General features: G+C 34.7%; 1 protein-coding gene across 1 annotated transcript; it reads left to right on the plus strand.

The window, feature by feature from the left end:
* Positions 1–3,038: 3,038 nt before the first annotated feature.
* Positions 3,039–17,578, plus strand: LOC110110662. Its single transcript, XM_028701156.1, has 9 exons — positions 3,039–3,831; positions 4,005–4,088; positions 4,411–4,580; positions 9,878–10,020; positions 10,098–10,275; positions 10,348–10,948; positions 12,377–12,489; positions 13,364–13,607; positions 17,197–17,578. Exons 1-9 carry the CDS (start codon positions 3,772–3,774, stop codon positions 17,404–17,406), a joined length of 1,803 nt encoding a protein of 600 aa, XP_028556989.1. The 5' UTR covers positions 3,039–3,771; the 3' UTR covers positions 17,407–17,578.
* Positions 17,579–20,829: the final 3,251 nt, after the last annotated feature.

Below are 20,829 nucleotides of genomic sequence, written 5' to 3' on the forward strand. Positions count from 1 at the left end.
GAAATTTTACAATGGGTGTTTTAAAATTTGTGAGAAGTTTATTAAATATAAAATTATATGGATATTGAAAAATAGTATTGTAGTACGATAAAAACCATAAAGTATTATTTTATACAATCTCTAGTAATTTAATTATTTAAAAAATTTGTATTTTTTCTTAGTAGGATTTTATGTTGCATATCGTTAGAAAAAAATGTGTAATTCTAACACATGCTCAATTACACTTTAACTATTATAATATGATGAGAAATATGTATATGTGATTAAATTATATATGCTGGAGAGAGATAAAGGGTCAGAAACTTTTGAGATTATGTCTGTATCAAGGAATATTCTGATGTCTACAAAGTATACTCTGATAATTATAAGTCATATTCTGATGTCTACGGGCATGTTCTGGTACTATAAGCACAAAATAGAGTCATAAAGAACCAAAATCCTTTAAGATTCTATCTAGGTCAGAAAAATGTGATATAAAATGCTTTATGATTAGAATTATAATGTATCTATCTACTAAGTATTATTTTTTAAATAATTGGATAATTATTATGCTCTTATTACATTTCAGCACAATGATTTATTTGACTCCATTTAATTGCTTTAAATATTCAACAAAATATTTAATAAAAGAACTTAGAAATTTAGATCAAATTGTGGTCTGCTGAGCTGTTGTAGCTCACTAAGTTTTACTTTTAGTTTTCAGGATCTGGAAAAGGGAAGGAGATTGTTAATTAGTAGTTCATGACAAGATTTGAGTTCATAGGTATTTCCTTATTTTGATTTTTATACAGTTATGACTATTTTATAATTTAGTTATGTAACTTTTGCATGTAGTCATGTACTGTATTGTAAATATATTTTGATGAAATGAAATAAATCTTACATATGAGTTTATTTTCAATATTTTGATGTTTCAATAGTTTATTTAAAATGAATATCGAAGAGAATCTAAATTTTTTAAAAATTGGATCTTGGGATTTGTCTGTCACATCTCAATATGATAGGACTTTGTCATAATCGGGTTGGGTTGTGACACGCCTTGCCTAGTGAGGTTTATCCAAATGTAAATATTCTCCTTACATGCTACTATTCCCTTTGAAAATTTCCCTTAGTAGATGCCTTCGCCTTGTAGGAGCTAAAGGGTGAATGAGAAAATAACTTCGCCATAACTCCAAGATAAAATCAAATTTGAGTTCAAACCAATTTTATTCATCTAGAACTTCAACAAGTAGTCCATGAATTTAGGAGTCGATAATTTTATCTAAAAAAGAAAGTTCACACATATTTCTCCACGAATTTAGGGGTTGATAATTTTATCTCAAAAAGAAAGTTCACATATATTTTCTTATGAGATATATTTGTTCACAATTATACTTTAAGCAAGATAAAAAGCTCAATGTTTCACAAGAACTCGAATAAATTATATATAAACTTGTCAGTGCTTGCAATGAATAAAGGATATCTAATTACATGAATGAAAGCTCAGTAAGATGCTGGAAATATATAGGATATCTAAGATCTGAATAAGTTTAAATTCAAATTGATTCAGAGCCTAAGAAGCAACTCTCAATGAGAAAATATTTAATTGTTTAGGATGCCACATTTATAAATGTTTCGAATAACCCTAAATTCTAAATATAAGTTTAACGATGCAAAAGAAAATTAAAATGACACGTGTCAAACAAATATAATTTGATCATTCTCTGGGAGTCGTGACCAACTTCGAAGGGGTTCTTGTTTGTTTCTTTTCCTTTTTATTTTAAAGGCCATCCATGGACGGGTTTGAGAGAGAGAGAGAGAGTGACAGGAGCGAGAAGAGGGAAAGCAAGAACAAGAAAAAGAAGAGAGCAAGATGGATTTAGATATGGAAGAGACAAACGAAGGAGGAGAACACATTAATGGTTTATCGACCATCGCTAATTCAGTTATCCGTCGGTGTTGCAGGAATCCTTTTAGACCCTTTTTCATCCATTTGCGTTCTTTTTCTTTTCTTTTTTTCATTCTGCCTGTTTTTTATTACTTAATCTATTTTATCCATTGGAATGAGCTCTCCCATGGGATCAATATAATCACATTGTGATCCTTATGCCTTTCTGTTGAAGGTCGGAATCTCGTCCCTGGATTTAGTTTTTTTCAGCGACGGTAATGGATAATTAATTGGTTGGAGTAATCGCTTAAATCTTAGAGGATTAAATTAATGTAATGCTTTAATTAATCTTGTTATAAAATCCAGAGTAGCTGACATTCGAAGCATACAAGGAAGAAGAGGAAGACACGAGTAGCTATACCAATGGCATTTAATATTTTGATTGAATTTGAAATTTAGAATGTTAGCGTATGTTTACTATTTTAATCTCAGGCCCGTTAAACATAGGCGTACCCTGTTCCTCACAAATATATGTCTTAATAGATAATAAGGGTGTAAACTAGCCGAGCTTCAGCCATATATATATATATATATATAGCCTTGATGAGTCGAACGCAATCGAATATAGATCTGTTTGTTGACTTATGAAGAAAACTGGCTCAAAATATATGTTCAAGCTTGCCCCATTTACTTAATTATTGAGTTGAATACAGATTACATAGGCTTCGTTTGGGACTGATTTCTTTTTGCTTCTTAAAGCAGCTTTCTAGTACAAAAATTTTTAATTTTGTATTAGAATGTTGTTTTAAGAAACAGTAAAAAAGCCGTCCCAACGAAGTCTTAGTGAGTTGAACCGCAACTATTCACAAACAATGAACTTTTTCTACACCCATACTACATAAGCATAAAGTTATCATTGAACTGCAACGATTAGATTATAAGCATGTCATGTTCGGAAACCGTTTGGTAATCCAAATTATGGTTTGAACCTTCCCAATACGCTTCGAGTCTTCTATTTAGACCCATGTGGGCTCGGATTGAGTCGAATTTGGTGTCGTTGGGTTCGTATTTTTGAGACGTCCAATTCGACTACAAGTTTGCTGAAATCGGATGGTCCCGAATTTAATATTGGAAGTTTCCAACTTAATTTTGTCTCAAGATTGGTGCCCGATCAAGATAATGTTTTGATGATATATCAGTAATAATATCATAATTAATTATATTTTATGATTTCATAGTGTTCTTATCAGATGCTTTTCTAACATTGAATAAATTTTATACATGTTGAAATGAAATACACTAAATCAATTTTCTCCGATTCTGGTGAACTCTATTCTTGGTACTTGGAGGGGTCTACAGTATAGAGCCCATTTAATAGTTTGAAACCATGTGCATCTATTTGAGGAGAAGCTCTTCTTCAATGTGATATCTTAGGATTAAATTCATTACATGAAAAGTACAAAACAAAATTAGATGTCTATGAATGTAAGAATGCTTTCCATATTTAAGTACCTTATTCCAAGTGCTTTTACGTTGTAAATCCAGTACGAAATTCATGATGAGCCACTCTCTTGCTCACATTAAAGAACAAGAAGTTAAAAGGATTTTTTTTTTTGTTTTTTGGGGTTTACTTTTACTGAACTTTATTTTCATCATATTAAGTTGCCTGATGGCTGATATTGCCATCTGGAGTTTGATGGGAAACTAAATCACTGAATGATGTTTTCAGGATTTTGCTTATTTCAACAGCTAGGCTGCTGGAGTCTTTTGAGAATGAACTTTCTGACAATGTCAAACTTCAATCAAAATATTTTCGGAATATCATAGAATTTTGTTCTTACAAGACACTTCTTGTGATAACTAAACAACTAGAACTACTTGGTAACAAATCGATTCGCCGCTTAATGTTTGAGATGATGCTTGCATGGGAAACCCCAGACACAGATAGTGAAGCTTTGCTACAAGTGAGATGCCCAAGTTCTTTTAGTAGAAGATTTTTATATGGAGCTCATTTATGATTTGAGTACACTCGATCCATTTGAATTTCTTTGTTCAATTATGTTGCTTTCTGTTCTCAAGTAATTGAAATGTGATTTTCTTTTCCTCTATTCTTACAAGATGGTCTTTGCAATTATAGGAATCTTCCTTCTGTAAGTATCCAATAATTGAGGAGGATGGTGGATCATTATTTTATATAAGCGCTACAAGCATGGCTGTCCAGGTAACCATCAACAAATTTCACATCACATTTTGAGGGAGCTTCGTAGTTTATGCTTTTCTGTTTCGCGGTTATAAATTTTTAAAAACTGTGTTCTCAATAACAATTTTTTTTCTTCTTTCCTTAAAGTAGTTTGCCTAAAATAAATTTTGGGAAGATCAGGTTAAAAGTTGGTCAATGCCTTCTTCGAATAAATACTTTTTCTGGTTATCTGCTTTTCCTATCACAATAGCAGTAAAAAACTAAGCCTCATTATCATGCAGTTAAAAACCTTTATATGAAAATTCTAACTTCATGTTAATATTTCCGCAATGTTGCTATTCAGGTGGATTACAAAAATACTGTTGGATTAGAAGCCTTTGCCAAAATAGCTCCTGCTTGCCCTGCTATAGCCGATTCAATCACCGTCCACAACCTTTTTGATGCACTCACTAGTTCTTCAGGCGGGCAACTTCATTTGCTGATATATGACAAGTATCTGAAATGCCTAAATAAGTACGCTCTCTTAACTTCTGAATCAATTCCATCAATAATGAATTTTCTTATAAATTTATAATGAGAACTTTCAGTTTTTTAGTAAAAATAAGTTACATGACAAAGAAGTTTAGAGGTTTCCACGGATATAAATTTTGTGTTATCTTTCACCAGTAAACATATAAAAAGTAAGATACAAAATATTTCCTATAATTTAACCATAGGGATTTTTTGCTTTGAAGCGCAAGGCACCAACAAAGCATATGCTTTAGTTTACTTAAGGGCTCTTTTGGTTCAGTTGTTGGTGTCAGTATGGTTAGTTGGAAAATTTATATAGTAAAGCAATTGTAAGTAGTTGTTGTGAGTATAATAGTTGAAGTTGTTTCGTTGAATTTGTGGTGCAGATGTTGCATAAAAACCAGATAATAAAATTCTTGTTTGGTAAAAATTGTTGTGGAACAATTTCATCATCTAAAAGAAAAAAAAATGCCTGATTCATTATTTTGTATGTTTCAAATGGGTAGGCGTATAGATTTTAAGGGCATTATTGTCCTTTGCATCACTGCCTTTAGAAAGTATATTCCAGCAACTATTTCAAAACTATTGTCAAAAATTAACTTCTCACCATTGATTTGAACATGTAGTTTTTCATATAGCATGTCAAAAATAGCCATCCAAACAGCTACCTGCTTTCAAGAAGCAATTTTTTGTATAGAAAAGTTAGAGAAAAGTTGAAATAAATGAGCCTCAGTAGATACACTAAGCTGCATTGTTAAGAAAGCACAACAATGCAAAAAAAAAAAAACATTCAAACAACCTCTGTACCACCATTAAATTATAAAAAGATTTAAGGCATATTAAAATTGAAGAGTTATGCAAGATAATGAACAAGTTAAAACTTCAACTAACACAACTCCCCTTGGCCTATTGGTTGAGAGCTTAGGCTTCCAACTAAGAAGTCCAAAGTTCGAGTCCATGTGTATGAATTGTGTGTGTGAGTTTGCCTTAAATGGCCTAAATGTCCCAAAAAAAAAAAAAACTTCAACTACCTAGAGACAAAAGAAGAAAGGGCACAGCTGACCTCCATGCTGCAGCCAACGGACAAAACAAAAAAAAAAAAACATTCAAACAACCTCTGTACCACCATTAAATTATAAAAAGATTTAAGGCATATTAAAATTGAAGAGTTATGCAAGATAATGAACAAGTTAAAACTTCAACTACCTAGAGACAAAAGAAGAAAGGGCACAGCTGACCTCCATGCTGCAGCCAACGGACAAAACAAAAAAATAAAAATAAAAAAGGGGTTTTGAATTGTTACCTGTAGGCAAATCCCGTGCCCATACCCTATGTAAACGGCGCCGTTGCAGTCATCGCATGCATACCTCGAGCCCGCCTCTGCCTTGGTCTTTAAAACGCGAATGAAATGAAGCCTTCGGGCTACTACTTCGCTTCCTCCACACAAAGCTCCCGTCGCTGCTCTCGATCTCAGCAAACCCCGCCTCCCCTCTCATCTCCGACCGCAAGACCCACGCCAAACCGTTCACCGAAACCCCATCAACCTTCCGACTTCAAAAACCCTCACGCCTCTATCCGAACTCTCTCACAAGCCGGACCTCCGGACCCTCTCCAACGCCTTGCTTGCAGTCGCACTCCTTCTGATTCATTCGGTCCAAAGAGAGAAAGAGATCCCCTACCTCATTCATAATCACCAACCGAACTCGCGCCCTCTTCCTTCTCTACACCGACCCTTATAGCTGCCTCATCCTCCAACATATCTGAACCCATACGCCTCTACCCCATCCGACCTCAACCCAAGCTTCCAGTCAAACAAAGCCCTACATGGGGGTCCTGGAATGGGTATACATGCTTTACTCGGACGGGCTTCGCCCACCCACGCCCACCCGTGGTGACTTTCGGGATGTCATACCCACCTATTCCCACTCACTTTCCATACTTTTTGAACGCAATCTGTCACGGAATGATGGCCTTGAGGCTTGTTGCCCTTTGCTTTGATTGTAAACTTTCAAGCTCTGCATATCAATATTTACCATAGTCGCAGTGTGGTTAAGTGCTGCACACTACATAGTAAAGATTACAGTAATATAATATATACAGTGATTAGCAATGTAAATCGATTTATCCCTTGATGTTGAGTACCCAACCATACCCACCCACAAGGTCATAAGCGTACCCATACCCACTCATTCCCATTGGGTATGAGGGTATTTGGGTGGGTGTGGTATGGGTACCCAATGCAGGGCTCTGCAGTCAAACGATCGTCCGACCCTTACCTATAGCCGACGTCGCCTCTTGCCTCAACCCTTTACCCTTTACTGCAATCTCGACTCTCCACCTTGCTAAGAACCCAACCCGATCTCCCCCTGTGTTGAACAGGAGCCGAAGACCTTCTATAACCTATCGCTTGAACTTGTACTTTGGACTCGAACTAAACTCTAATGGTTTAAGCTTGCACATTAAACAAATGATGGTGAACTGAGCTATAATTTGAACATCAAATTAATAGCTTGTAACATAATTTAAATATTTAAAATGAAGCTTGTAATTTTGCAATACAACAACATTAATCATGTAAGCAAGGACTTAATTTGAACTACAAGGGACTCAAACTTGCAAGCTATTGGACTTCAATGAATTAGAGCTAAGATGATGAAATGCACAAACTAAATTGCACAAGAATGTGTGAAGGCTTGTGATGAGCCAAAGGACTACAAATACAAATCACTTGTGAGCAAATGAAGAGACATATTGGACAAAGATAATTCTTATATCCCATTCACAAGCAACAAGCAATATGAATATGCAATTTGATTGTAGAAAATGTTGCAGAACTTCTAATCCACATAGAAACAATATGAAACTAGTGGTGTTCATATCAATCAACTCACAAGTCTATGTTAGAGAAGCTTGAAAGCATTAAAAGGGAGAGCTGTTAGTGGATGTGATTGTTGATATGCAAAGAAGGGCAACGACCCACACATGATTGTGAGCATGAATACAAGATTTTCATAAAGCACAACAACTCATTTGTGGGAACAAGATGAGTATGATGTACATTAATCATAAGCAGATTGCATAAAATGCATGAAAATTACAACATCTTCATACAGTCAAGCATACCATATTTCGTAAACAGTAAAAATCAATATACAAGTAAACAAATCGATCTTCTACGATGTGTAGTGAACATAGCAATGCTTATGAATGATTGTAAACAATAGTAAAGATTAATTAACTTGCAGCATCCGAACAAAGTGCAAGAAAACGAAGACTCATGGTGTGGGAAATCCCTAACATCTCATCCAAGAATAGTGAAGTTAAAATGGTTTATAAATAGTTGCATCAAGCCTTTATAAACTATTGAGGCCATTGAGTTTAATGAGACATCAATAGACATGAGTAAGAGAGTTGTGATGAACATGTCCCAAACATGTCCTACCTACGAATGATGAAAGGGGAAGCGATAGAAGAATACACTCTGATTGCTAACATTACTCCGAAGTTCTCTTCAATGAATATCATTGTAAGCAATGTTATGGAACACCTTGATCATGAATAACGACCAATATGGAGTGAACAAATGATGCAAATAGGTGATGTTGATTGCAAACAAACATTAATTATACAAGTCCACCATACACACTGCATGTCATCTATAAGGAGAAATCCATAAAGGACTATGCCAAACACAAGCTCCTACAAGCTATCATAAAAGACCCGTTGTATGCCCGAAGTGGAGTTCACAAGCAAAATGCAAAATGACTACATCAAATACAAGCTCCCACGGGCCGCTGTGGGAGACCCATATACATGCTACATGTTATCTGCAAGCAAACAACATATAAGATGCATAACAAATGCAAATGATTACAGGCCCTTGCAGGAGGCCTTTTTTACATACAAATGTCACGCCCATACCCTGTGTAAATGGCGTCGTTGCAGTCATCGCATGCGTACCTCGAGCCCGCCTTTGTCTTGGTCTTTAAAACGCGAATGAAATGAAGCCTTCGGGCTACTACTTCGTTTCCTCCACACAAAGCTCCCTCCGCTGCTCTCGATCTCAGCAAACCCCGCCTCCCCTCTCATCTCCGACTGCAAGACCCGCGTCAAACCGCTCGTCGAAACCCCATTAACCTTCCGACTTCAAAAACCCTCACGCCTCTATCCGAACTCTACCCTCTCCGATGCCTTGCTTGCAGCCGCACTCCTTCTGATTCCTTCGGTCCAGAGAGAGAGAGAGAGAGAGAGCCCCCTACCTCCATAATCACCAACCGAACTCGCGCCCTCTTCCTTCTCTGCACCGACCCTTATAGCTGCCTCATCCTCCAACATATCTGAACCCATACGCCTCTACCCCATCCGACCTCAACCCAAGCTTCCAGTCAAACAAAGCCCTACATGGGGTCCTGTAATGGGTATCCATGCTTTACTCGGACGGGCTTCGCCCACCCACGCCCATCCATGATGACTTTCGGGATGTCATACCCACCTATTCCCACTCACTTTCCATACTTTTTGAATGCAATCTGCCACGGAATGATGGCCTTACTAGGATAGGATTATGACAACTTTAAATTTTGAAGGTTTATTTTTAGTTTCTTGAAGGAACACATGGAAGAGGTTTAGGAAGACTTGAAGGTTTTTTTAGAATTTTGAATACAAATTTGAAATTTAAATTATATAGAAAATCTGAAATTTTTATGTAAAGTTGTTGGACGGGTGGAAAGGAGGGTAAGATGTAAGAGAAAAGGAGTAAAGCCGGTTTTATTATTCTGTGAGTTGTTCAACGTCCGTGAACAGTAATTTTGATTTAATAGTTAATACTAACAAATCGCTAATACAGATTTATTAAACTGCTAACAAATGCTACAAATTTGCCTGCAATCCTAATAAGATAACGAAATCTAAAAGGCCTAAAATAACTCCAATATCTTTGATAAAATAAAAATTCAGAATTTAATTCCATGTCACCACGTTTTGTTAAGCTTTAAATTTGAATTTGCACTAACCAATTTGTAGCGCAAAGCTATTTAATTAACAAAGAGTAATTTCAGAATTTAACATTTTTTTTTCTTTTTACGCTGTTTTTTTTTTTTTTTTTTACTTTTATCTTTTGAAGAACTAAAAGAAACCATTGGACAGTTGCAATACTTTGCCCAATTAATAATCAACTCCTACAAATTGATTAATTTACAGCATCAGTATATTTTAAGCTAAAGGTGACTGTTTGTATTTCAACTTTCAAGTAATGATTTTACAATGTTATGATGATGAACTCAAACCATTTGATCTTTCAGGGTGTTCAATTCTGCAAGATGTTTCAAAGGGCCAGCATCAATTTCGTCTCTTCATCTCGCTCATGAAGAAATTATATTAGATTTTCATGGCACAATGCCCACTAATTTAGTACTGCAACATATTGGAATGTCCACATCACCTGGTTAAGTGTCTCCCTTGTGGCCAGTTTTGCTGATTAATTTATATTTAAAAATCTTAGGGATATATTCTTGATAGCAGGAAGGTTAACATTGACCAGCCATGCCCTTTACTTCGAGCGATTTGGGGTTGGCTCATATGACAAAGCTATTAGGTATGACTTGGCAACAGATTTAAAGCAAGTGGTGAAACGTGAACTGACTGGGCCATGGGGCGCGCATCTCTTTGATAATGCTGTGATGTACAAAGCAAGTTCTCTGTAAGTGTTGTAATGTTTTATTATTGTGGAAATGACTGTTAGAAACTAGTCTAACTAAGTTTTGTGTAACAGAACAGAACCAATCTTTTTTGAGTTTCCTCAAATCATTGGGCATTCAAGGAGAGATTACTGGCTTGCAATCGTCCGGGAAGTTTTATATGCTCATAGATTTGTTAGGAAATTCAATCTGAAACATTTTCAAAGGGAAGAAGCTCTTTCAATGGCTATTTTAGGCATCTTCAGGTTTCATGTTATGAAAGATAAATTCCATGTCATTCCCACGGAATTTAGGACTACACTCCTGTTTAACTTAGCAGAAAAACTTCCAAAAGGTGACAATATATTAGAAGCTTTATATAATCATTTGGAACTTCTGCTTGCTCGATCTCATGACTATGATGCCTTTGAGGATTCATCTATCGAAAGGATGCACAATTGCCCATTCCCTTTCACTCTGTATGCACTTAAAAAACTGGGATTTACATTGTTGCCAAATGAACATTGGCATGAAGATATAGAGATTTTGCAAGGGGATGTTCATGTTGGTGAGACAAGTTCATTACGAAAGGCAGTTATAAAAACGATATGCTATTCTGGTAGGGCTGAGGCAGCACAAGCAACATTGGATCAGGTTAAAGTGGAAGATATTGATACAAAATTATCTTTGATCAAGGTAATTCTTAAAACCTAGTCTTTTTCCATTTGATACTTGCATTAATGAAAGATATTGATAGAGCACCAGTTGTAGCTTTATTTTTAAGCTTAAAGGACTTTAGGTGCTCTTCCCCTTTCTCTAATATTTGACTTCTTTTAAGCAACAACTGAACTTATATTCTATCATTGAAAAGGCTCCATGATCTTCCTTGATCAAGAACTAAGTTTGACACCAAAATAAAGACTTGAAGCACCCAAAACAGTTATATAAACTTCTAGAAATTAAGTGGACCAAATAAATTGTGATTCCACCATATTTCTAATCATACAACCATCTCTTTGCAATGATTTACATAACATTAAAAACTTTTAAATCAGAGCTCGTTATCCAACAACTGTTCTAACTCGATCGAATCACTATCAAGGAGGTTGATCAACCCTTCTTGTGCAAATTCACCATGCAGTATAATTCAATGTGTGCTTTGATTTGATAGATTCAGATAAAAATGAGGAAAATTTCCATCATGTAATCAATAATAGGACTTATTTTTACACACTCTAGATAGTTTTATGATAGGTATAATTCCATGATTGTAGAGAATTTTCAGGGTTCCAATCAGTATTTGGAACACCAACCGATTGTATCTAGTTTTATGCTCTTTGAGACTTCTCTTTGCCATCTTGGTTGCACTATATATCACGGTATCCCCCCTTCATTAAGTCAAGGACTACGTGGACTACCTTACTTGACATTTGACATCCATTATTGCATGTCATCAAAATTTTGTTATCGACTAACACCCATCATTTGTCGTCAATTCAATGCCCGATGCTATCCTTCGCGCAATTGGTAACATCTGTTTTCTTCCAACAACCGATGTCCATCATCAACCTCAACATTCATAAACTCCCTTCTAAGTTCTAACACCACAGATATTCTCCGTATAAATCTTTTACATTGTATTCTTGGCTTCTGCTATCTTGAAGGGTGAACTTTTATAATTCTTTAACTTAAAATAATGGAATTATTTAATGTGTGGTAGGTCTAATGGTTTAGATTTCTATAGAAAAATTTATGAGTCTCCCATGCATTATTTGTAACTCATGTTTGTGTATTGGATCTCAATATTCTAGTATGCATTAACTTGACGCTATCTGTGAGAGACTATCCCACTGTTTGTTTATTAACTAAATGCTGTCAACCTTCCCATCTCAATGGCGAATGGGTGCAAAACCCTCAACTATTGAACTTATACATACATATATTGAATATGCCCTAATGGAATTAATTTGATATTTTAGCCATTTGTATTTGATTTTATGAAAATTTTAATCTTAAGTACCTTATTCTTCATAATTAATTTAAATGATGTGATTTTTTTCATAGGCATCCAAAATTGCTTAAATTGATTTTAACTTGACTATAGTTATTATCTTATTTCTGTAGGAGTTGCTTTTTCCAGTGGTTGAATTTGGCAAATGGCTCTATTCTTTAACAGAATGGCATGATAACTTAAAGTCAACATTGTTTTTGCTTTTGATCTTGTATATTATGTACAGGTAATATTCCTTTTTTTCTTAACGTAGATTGGGTTTTTCCTTGCGGGTTTGAAAGAAATAGTGATTTTTTTTAACTATCAAGTTTCGAATCAAATTCGTTTCCGAGGAAAATGACTTGTATGTTATATTTCAATTGAAATATAAAACAAACACTCAAGAACCAGCAAGTTTAGTTATTGGTGCCATTTGTAACCTTGGTTATTTTATTTTTCTAGTCTGTTTTTGCTAAGAGTCATTGATTGGAAGTATTTTTTTCTCAATTACTAGTGTATATGCTTCACATTGCACTCCTGAATTTTTTTTCCTTATAGAATATAGATTTACAATTTTTACTTGCATATGCAGAATATTTCAGTCTAAAATTGCACAGGCTAAATCACAAGGGGTCATTAAACATTTATGGGAGTTCATGTTATCTTTTAAAGTTTTGATCATTTCGTGCGATATATTCAATATTTTGTGTAATATAGATACCATGTACTTTACTTTCATGCCTAGATTATTTAGTTTTTTATGCAATATAGATTCATGTACTTAGCTTTTATGATATATATATATATATATATATATATATATAGGACCACCCGGCATAGAGTTGGTAGTCTCACTCTTAAAATATTATTTAATAAAGTTTGCAGACGATATTTATTATAACTCGTTAAAGTGCTTGTTAGTGTCTTTCTTGTTTCATGCCACAAAATTATCAATGTATTTATCTGCATTTTTATTGTAAGGTCTTGAATTTCTACTTCCATAAGTTTACCTTTAATTTGCAGAATTAATAAAATTGTCTAATACGGCAAACAGTTTTTCCCTTTCTTTTCTTTTTTTGTTCATCTTTTTATCATGCTAAATTTTTCTTCATGAATTTTAGAGGTTGGATATGGTACATGTGGCCCGGCGTTTTATTGTCCCTCTCATTTGTTATGCTGTGGAACAAGTGTTACAGAAAGGGGCGACAAATTGAACCATTTAAAATCACAATACCTCCTAATAGAAGCACCATTGAGCTACTTCTGACACTACAAGAAACTATTTCCCAGTTAGAAGCATGTGTCCAAACAGGATGTATAGTTCTTCTCAAGCTGAGAGCTATTCTCCTCGCAGCATTTCCTCAGGTTTGATCTTTTAGCTATATTATAAAACAAAGTAAGCTTTATAATAAAATAATAATACATACTGAATAATCAGCATGATATATCAATGATTTCTTAGAAATTATTGTAAAAATTTTCAGTACATTTTTTTAGTGTTTAGAGATTCTTTTAATACAGCTAACATTATTTTTTTCTACTTTATTTGTTTAAGGATTCCTGAGATACCATTAGACAAATGTCCCAAAAAAACAAAAGAGATACCATTAGACAGGCAATATTTGATGGTGTATTAAAGCAATAATGATGAATCACACCTCAATAGTATTATTGAGTTTCAAAACTACTAGTTTTGATGGTGTATGAACATTCTTATCATCCAAAGAGAAGTCCAGTAATATTCTTTAAGAGATCAAAACAATTTTATTTTTTTCAAGGCCAATACTAATTAATGCCAGCAATTACTAGTTTTGATTGTATAGTTATATTATTTGAAAGGAGAAAATCAATACAGGTTAATGCCATGAAATTCTAGTTTTGATTATAGAAGCCATGTTCTTTGAAAGGAGTGTAACAATTCAAACTCTCGACCATCAAGATATTGTTCACTTTGACCTAATGGCCTCACGGTTTTGTCTCATTGGTGTAACTTTTCAGGAGGTCACATATCCTCGGAGTGCTCATGTATAAGCACACTTAAATTTAGAGTTTATAATTTACTTTCAACTGTTGCACCAAAAATTGTCTGGATGTTTATGAGTTTAAATTATTCTATTAAGGGATTTTGCAATATCCCCCACTTTAGCAACTGCCATCTTCATTAGTTTCCTTAGCCCAAAATCATCTATCAAGAAAATAGGAGCACTAAGTTCCCATCTTTCAGATGGTGTATTGCTCTGATATCATTGTAACGGCATAAACTTCTCCATTTTGACCTAATGACCTTACAATTTTGTCCCTTGGGTATAACTTCTTAGGAGGCCACCTTGCCTAGGAGTGCAAGAATATGAGCATGCTTGACTTTATAAATTCTAATAAAATTCTAGCAATTATACTAAAAGGCGTATCAATGTTTATGAGTTTAGCTTGTTTTATTAAGGATTTCACATTCTTCCCCGCTTAGTAATTGACGTCCTCGTTAGTTTTCTCAGCCCAAAATCATCCACTAGTAAAATAGGATTTTAAAGATAGAGATCCTATCTTCCGAGCGGTGTATTGCTCTGATACAATTTTTTAATAATATAAACTCTCAACTATCGAGATATTATCCTCTTTGTCCTAATAATCTTAAGATTTTGTCCCATTGGTGTAACTTTCTAAGTTCCTATGAGGTCACTCATCCTAGGAGTGCTCCTGTACAAGTATACTTAACTTTGAAGTTTTAAATAAAATTGTAATCGTTACATATGTATTTGAATTACAACATTCAATGATTTCAAACGTAGGTGTGTCAAGGGAAGGTCGAGCTAGCGCCTCTTTCTACTATATATAGACTTTGTCTTTCTTTTTATATCAAAAAGGCGCGAAGCGTCTGTGTCAAATCAGGTGTTGAGTCTACCGTGTTCAAGCTATTGAAAATAATGCCATTCTCCCATCATCAAGGTGCCTCGATGTTTATGATAGGAAACACTTGTAGATCTAAAGTAATTCCTATTAATCTTAGGAAAACAACGAGAAAACGCTTCCAAACTCCAATGAAAACTAGAAAAAATAATAATTTTTATTGCAATAATCAAATATACGGAAGAAAATAGCAAGATCCAGTTGATCCTCAATTTGAGAGGAGGTTCGATCTCTCCCAAATTATCTAGATGTCGCTAGAGCCCAAAGGAAACCTAAACGTAAGAGATCCTGAATTCAAGATGCCCTAACTCTAGGAAAACAAACTATTTAATGCATACAATTCAAAAGGAAATCTCTAAACAATCCCTACATTCAATTTCCTTCCTAAACTTTCTAAAAAACTTCCTAAACTGCTCTATTTTGCTTAGGCGTCTAATTGGGTGTATAAGAGGCAGAGGTTTTCGCCTTTATTAGCCCTGGGTCGGTCCCGTGTGGACCGGTCTAACAATACTCCCCTCACAAAGATCCACCTTGTCCGCAAGGTGGAAAGATGACACCCTCCTCCATTACTTCTTTATCCTAAACAGTAAGAACCTGAAGAGTTCGGTCATTACACCTGTGCCCCGGCGTACACGTCTCATCACATCTGAAATAGATCCTATTCGTCCTCTTCTCCTGTAATTCAGTTTTTTTGAGCTTCTTGAAGTTATCCCCAGGTCTTCCTCCTGCAGTCTTTTCCTTCAAAGTCCCCCAGTATCTGGTGTTGGCTCCTTGGATTTCAATAAGTTTGTGGTCATCCTGTACGGGCGTCCTGTGTTGCTGCCTCTCGTCTCTTCCTCCAAATGCATCTGATCTTCTACCAATTGAACTAGCTTCATAGCCTCTCCCAAGTCATGAAACCTTATTACTCTAACCATTGCTCGGATCTCTGGTATCAATCTCTTCATGATGTTTCCCTCTAGCACTATCTCAGAAAGTTGATCCAATCGATTAGCAAGATACTCGAACCTCTCCCATACTCTATCACTGAACCATCCTGCATCAAGGCGAAGAACTTCTCATAAAAGTTTCCTCCCCTACCAGTTTGGAAAAGTTCTATCAAACAATTCTTGAACTCCCTCCAACTCCATATGGGTCGTCGCATGTCCCTCCATTGGTACCAAGCCAAAGCTTTCCCTTCCAAACATAGGCATGCTGTCGTCAGTCTCTCCTCCTCCGTCGACTCATTGACGACGAAATATCTTTCAACCTTGTAGATCCACCCATGCGCATCCTCCCCCTCAAAGATTGACATCTTCAATTTCCTCACCCTCGGATTGCCTCCGTTCCCTTTATTCCCTCCATAATTTCATATTCCCCAATGGGTTGTTTTTCCCCCCAAGTATCCCAATCATCACTTTTACGTTCATACCTAAGCCTTTCATCAAATTCCCACCTTCTCATAATAAACTCTTCCCCTTTTAAATTCATCCCCCCTTTGATCATAATTACTCATTTCCCTTTCACTGCCGGCTGGACCGGTCTAGTGGATTGGTCTAACAATTTATGAGTTCAATTTTTTTATTAAGGGATTTCACAATGAGAAAGCATGTTCATAGATTTTTCTTTTATTGATGGCGAATGCTTTACTTGATGGAGACATATAGCTCTTTTTCTCTATTCTCCATACACTCCTCATCTTACATACACGTTCCAACTCACTGGTTAGAAAAGTTAGGAAAGTCGGTTATCAACCACATATAAATTTGAATTCAACAAATATATGTCAAATTTTTAATGATATTTACATATAATCGCCTTAAATTTTTATTATTTTTTCATACATTTCACATCAAATATCTTCATTATTTCTAAATTCATCTGCAAATCATGTATTTTTATATCATCAAAATATATTAGAAGTGACAGATGTCAATTTTTAGCTCCATCATAATCAAATTTGGGTTAGGATATCCTAACCCAAATTTGTTTCGTTTTGTTTGTTATGCTAATATCTTTTTTATAATATTTTTTGACACTTATTTTGAATTATGTTAATTTATGTTTGCAGACCACCAATAAAGTTGCATATACGTTGATACCCATTGCTGTAATATTCATCTTTGTGCCTTTGAGGTACTTGGTCATGATACTGCTTCTTGAATTTTATACCAGAGAGATGCCAATGAGGAAAAGAAGCAGTGAGAAGTTGATCAGAAGACTAAGAGAATGGTGGGTACGCATTCCTGCAGCTCCTGTTCAGCTTATCAAACCTCAGTGAAGGAGAAGAGAACTCCTTAAATAGCTTTTCTTTGCTAGATTTTTTTTATAATTTTGCTTACCATTTTTAAACAACTGTAGGCAGTGCTTTTTTTATCAATTTGTACATGAGTGATGAGCAATTGCAGAACTAAAGAAGATCAATAATGAATGTGTATATGCTCTTTTAGAGATTCAGGATTATAACTATGACTTTATTTGGGACGGCTTTCTTACTGCTTCTTATAGCAGTTTTTTAGTACAAAAATTTTAATTTTTAAACTAGAAAATTGCTTGAAGAAGTAGTAAGAAAGCCGTCTCAAATTAAGCCTATGAGTTTTTTTTTTTTTTTCTTTTTGCTTTTGATCATAGTATTGATTAGCATGTGTTTAGTTAATTTAATGATTAGCTTCTATTACAAACTAATTCAGAGGTTGATTTGTTGAAAGAAAATCTGCAGTGAAGGAAAATGTTTACTTGTAAAATATATATTTTTTATCAATGTTTTATTTGAAATATAGATTGTGATGTTCAGTATAGTAACTTCCTTTCACAGTTCTTTTTGAATTGTGTTTTTTCTTTGATTTTCACACACCATGTAAACTTTAAAGAGGTCATGTAGGCATCCACATCATCATCAATGCGCAAGAAAAAAAAATGGAAAAAAAGGAGATTTTGGAAAATGTTATTCAAGATAGTTTTTTGAGGTTTGCTTTGTGGTCAAGATGGTCATGTTATTTTCTTTTACAATAAATATTCTTCAAAATTCTAGAGCAAATTCAGCCAAAATGCTCATATTTGTTTTGTATATGTTTAATTTTTGGAGTTAAAATTAAGGAGTTCTCCTGCATCTATAACAACGAAAAAAAGTCTTCATTTAGGACAGTTTTTTTATTGCTTATTTAATCAAATTTTTATTACAAACATGAAATTTTTTTTATTATAAAGCTATTTTAAAAAATAGTAAGAAAATTGTCTCAAACAAAATCTAAGTGCACTATATAGTACTTTAAATTTTTAAATTCTTTTAGATTTTCTTTGTTTTTCTAGTAGCATTAACTCATTTATTATTACTATTATTATTATTTATTGATGAATTAAGCAACATAATTTTATCAATTTTTCTTATTTTATTCAAATCACATCAAATAAAAAAGTGCTCACAAATACCCTCTTGAAGAAATTCCTCCTAGAAAATCACTAATTATTTGGCATGTGAATTATTGCTATTTTGATATGTATATTCATAGGGTGAAGGATCTATTAATTATCTAAGTTAGAGAATTATCGAATTATTATTGATATATCATCAAAAATTATCTTGATCGGGCGTGAATATAAAGGCTAAATTCGGTTGGAAACATTCAAAATTAAATATGGAATCATGTAAACTCTGATTTCAACAAACTTACAGTTGAATTAAATGTATTGAAAATACGGACCCAATGATACCAAATTCAACTCAATACGAGCCCAAATCAAAGACCTGCAATGCATTTAGATTGTTCAAATGATAAATTGGATGATCAAACGACTTCCAAATGTGACATGCATATAGTCGAATCGAGCGGCTCGACGAGACAAATCTACTGAGCCTAAGATCGCCAAATTTTAATATCATTAATACATTTAAATTCTCACAATCATGGGATCAATATCGGTCGTCCATTCAAACCACTCCCAACTTATCCTTGATATTCCTCCTATTTACTTGTGATGCCACTCACAAAAAAACTATAAATAGACCCATCATTCCTCATGGTGTGGGGATTGAAGCAATGAAAAGAAGGAACATAGCTCTCTTGCCACCTGACTATTCCTCGACCACCGTTGGACTTTCGCCGGTCTCCACTGATTGACATTGGACTTTTGCTCTACCACTGACTGACACCGGACTTTCGTGCGGCTATCGATTGATGCCGGACTTTCGCCGGACTACCGACTGACCCTGAACTTTCATCTGATCTCCATACATAATTAGATTTCAACCTGACGGTTGATGACTGTAATATGGTCTTTCTCAGTTTTAAGGACGAACCAGATACTTATAATCTATTCAGATACTGGTGGAATTATTTCAATTGGGCATGAACACGTGGTTTTTCCCTTTTCTAAGGTTTTTCACGTAAAAATCTTGTGTTCTCTATGTGATGCCCCAAGATCTAACTTGGAAAGAATGTTAATCAATTTCTCAAACAATTTACCAGAGTTATCTAAAACCTTCAATTAAACAGTCTATCAAACATCTATGAAATTTAAAACATCAATATACAAGTCGATTCATATCCCAAAAAGTCATGTATAAAACTCAGGAACTACACTACAATCACCAGTTCTGAAATCTATCCTGAGTACAAAAGAATCATTCTTATTTTATTCAAATCACATCAAATAAAAAAGTGCCAACAAATACCCTCTTTAAGAAATTCCTCATAGAAAATCTTTAATCATTTGGCATGCGAATTATTGCTATTTTGATATGTACATTCATAGAGTTAAGGATCTATCAATTATCGAATTATTATTGATATATCATCAAAAAATTATCTTGATCGGGCATGAATATAAAGGCAAAATTTAGTTGGAAACTTTCAAAATTAAATATGGAATCATCTGAACTCTGTTTTCAGCAAACTTATAGTTGAACTGAACGTATTGAAAATATGAACCCAATGATACTAAATTCAACTCAATATGAGCCCAAATCAAAGACCCGTAGCGCATTTAGATAGTTCAATTGATAAATTGGATGATCAAACGACTTCCAAATGTGACATGCTTATAGCCGAATCGAGCGGCTCGACAAGACAAATATAATATGCCTAAGATCGCCAAATTTTGATATCATTAAGACATTCAAATTTCCACAATCATGGGGATCAATATCGGCCGTCCATTCAAACAACTCCCAACTTACCCTTGATATTCCTCCTATTTATTGGCTATGTCACTCACATAAAACTATAAATATACCCTTCATTCCTCATAGAGTGGGGATCGAAGCAATGAAGAGAAGGAAGAGAACTCTCTTGCCACCTGACTCTTCCTCGACGATCGTTGGACTTTCGTCGGTCCACTTATTGACATTGGACTTTTGATCTACCACTGACTGACGTTGGACTTTCGTTCGACTATCGACTGATGCCGGACTTTCGACGGACTACCGACTGACCCCGGACTTTCGTCTGATCTCCATTCGTAATTAGATTTCAACCTGACGGTTGATGACTGTAATATGATCTTTCTCAGTTTTAAGGACGGACCAGATACTTGTAATCTATTCAGATACTGGTGGAATTATTTCAATTGGGCATGAACTCGTGGTTTTTCCCTTTTCTAAGGTTTTTCACGTAAAAATCTTGTGTTATCTATTTGTGTGCTGAATATCCGTACAACGCTGAGACATAATATTCTATCCTCTCATTAATTATTGCTCATATTCTAT

The sequence above is a fragment of the Dendrobium catenatum genome, unplaced genomic scaffold (assembly GCF_001605985.2).
Source record: "Dendrobium catenatum unplaced genomic scaffold, ASM160598v2 fragScaff_scaffold_1639, whole genome shotgun sequence".
Lineage (NCBI taxonomy): Eukaryota > Viridiplantae > Streptophyta > Magnoliopsida > Asparagales > Orchidaceae > Dendrobium > Dendrobium catenatum.

Coding starts and splice junctions, on each gene's coding strand:
- LOC110110662 (XM_028701156.1), top strand. CDS start 3,772: ATGTTTGAGATGATGCTTGCATGGGAAACCCCAGACACAGATAGTGAA. Junction 4,089..4,410: donor CTACAAGCATGGCTGTCCAG/GTAACCATCAAC, acceptor GTTGCTATTCAG/GTGGATTACAAAAATACTGT. Junction 4,581..9,877: donor TATCTGAAATGCCTAAATAA/GTACGCTCTCTT, acceptor TTGATCTTTCAG/GGTGTTCAATTCTGCAAGAT.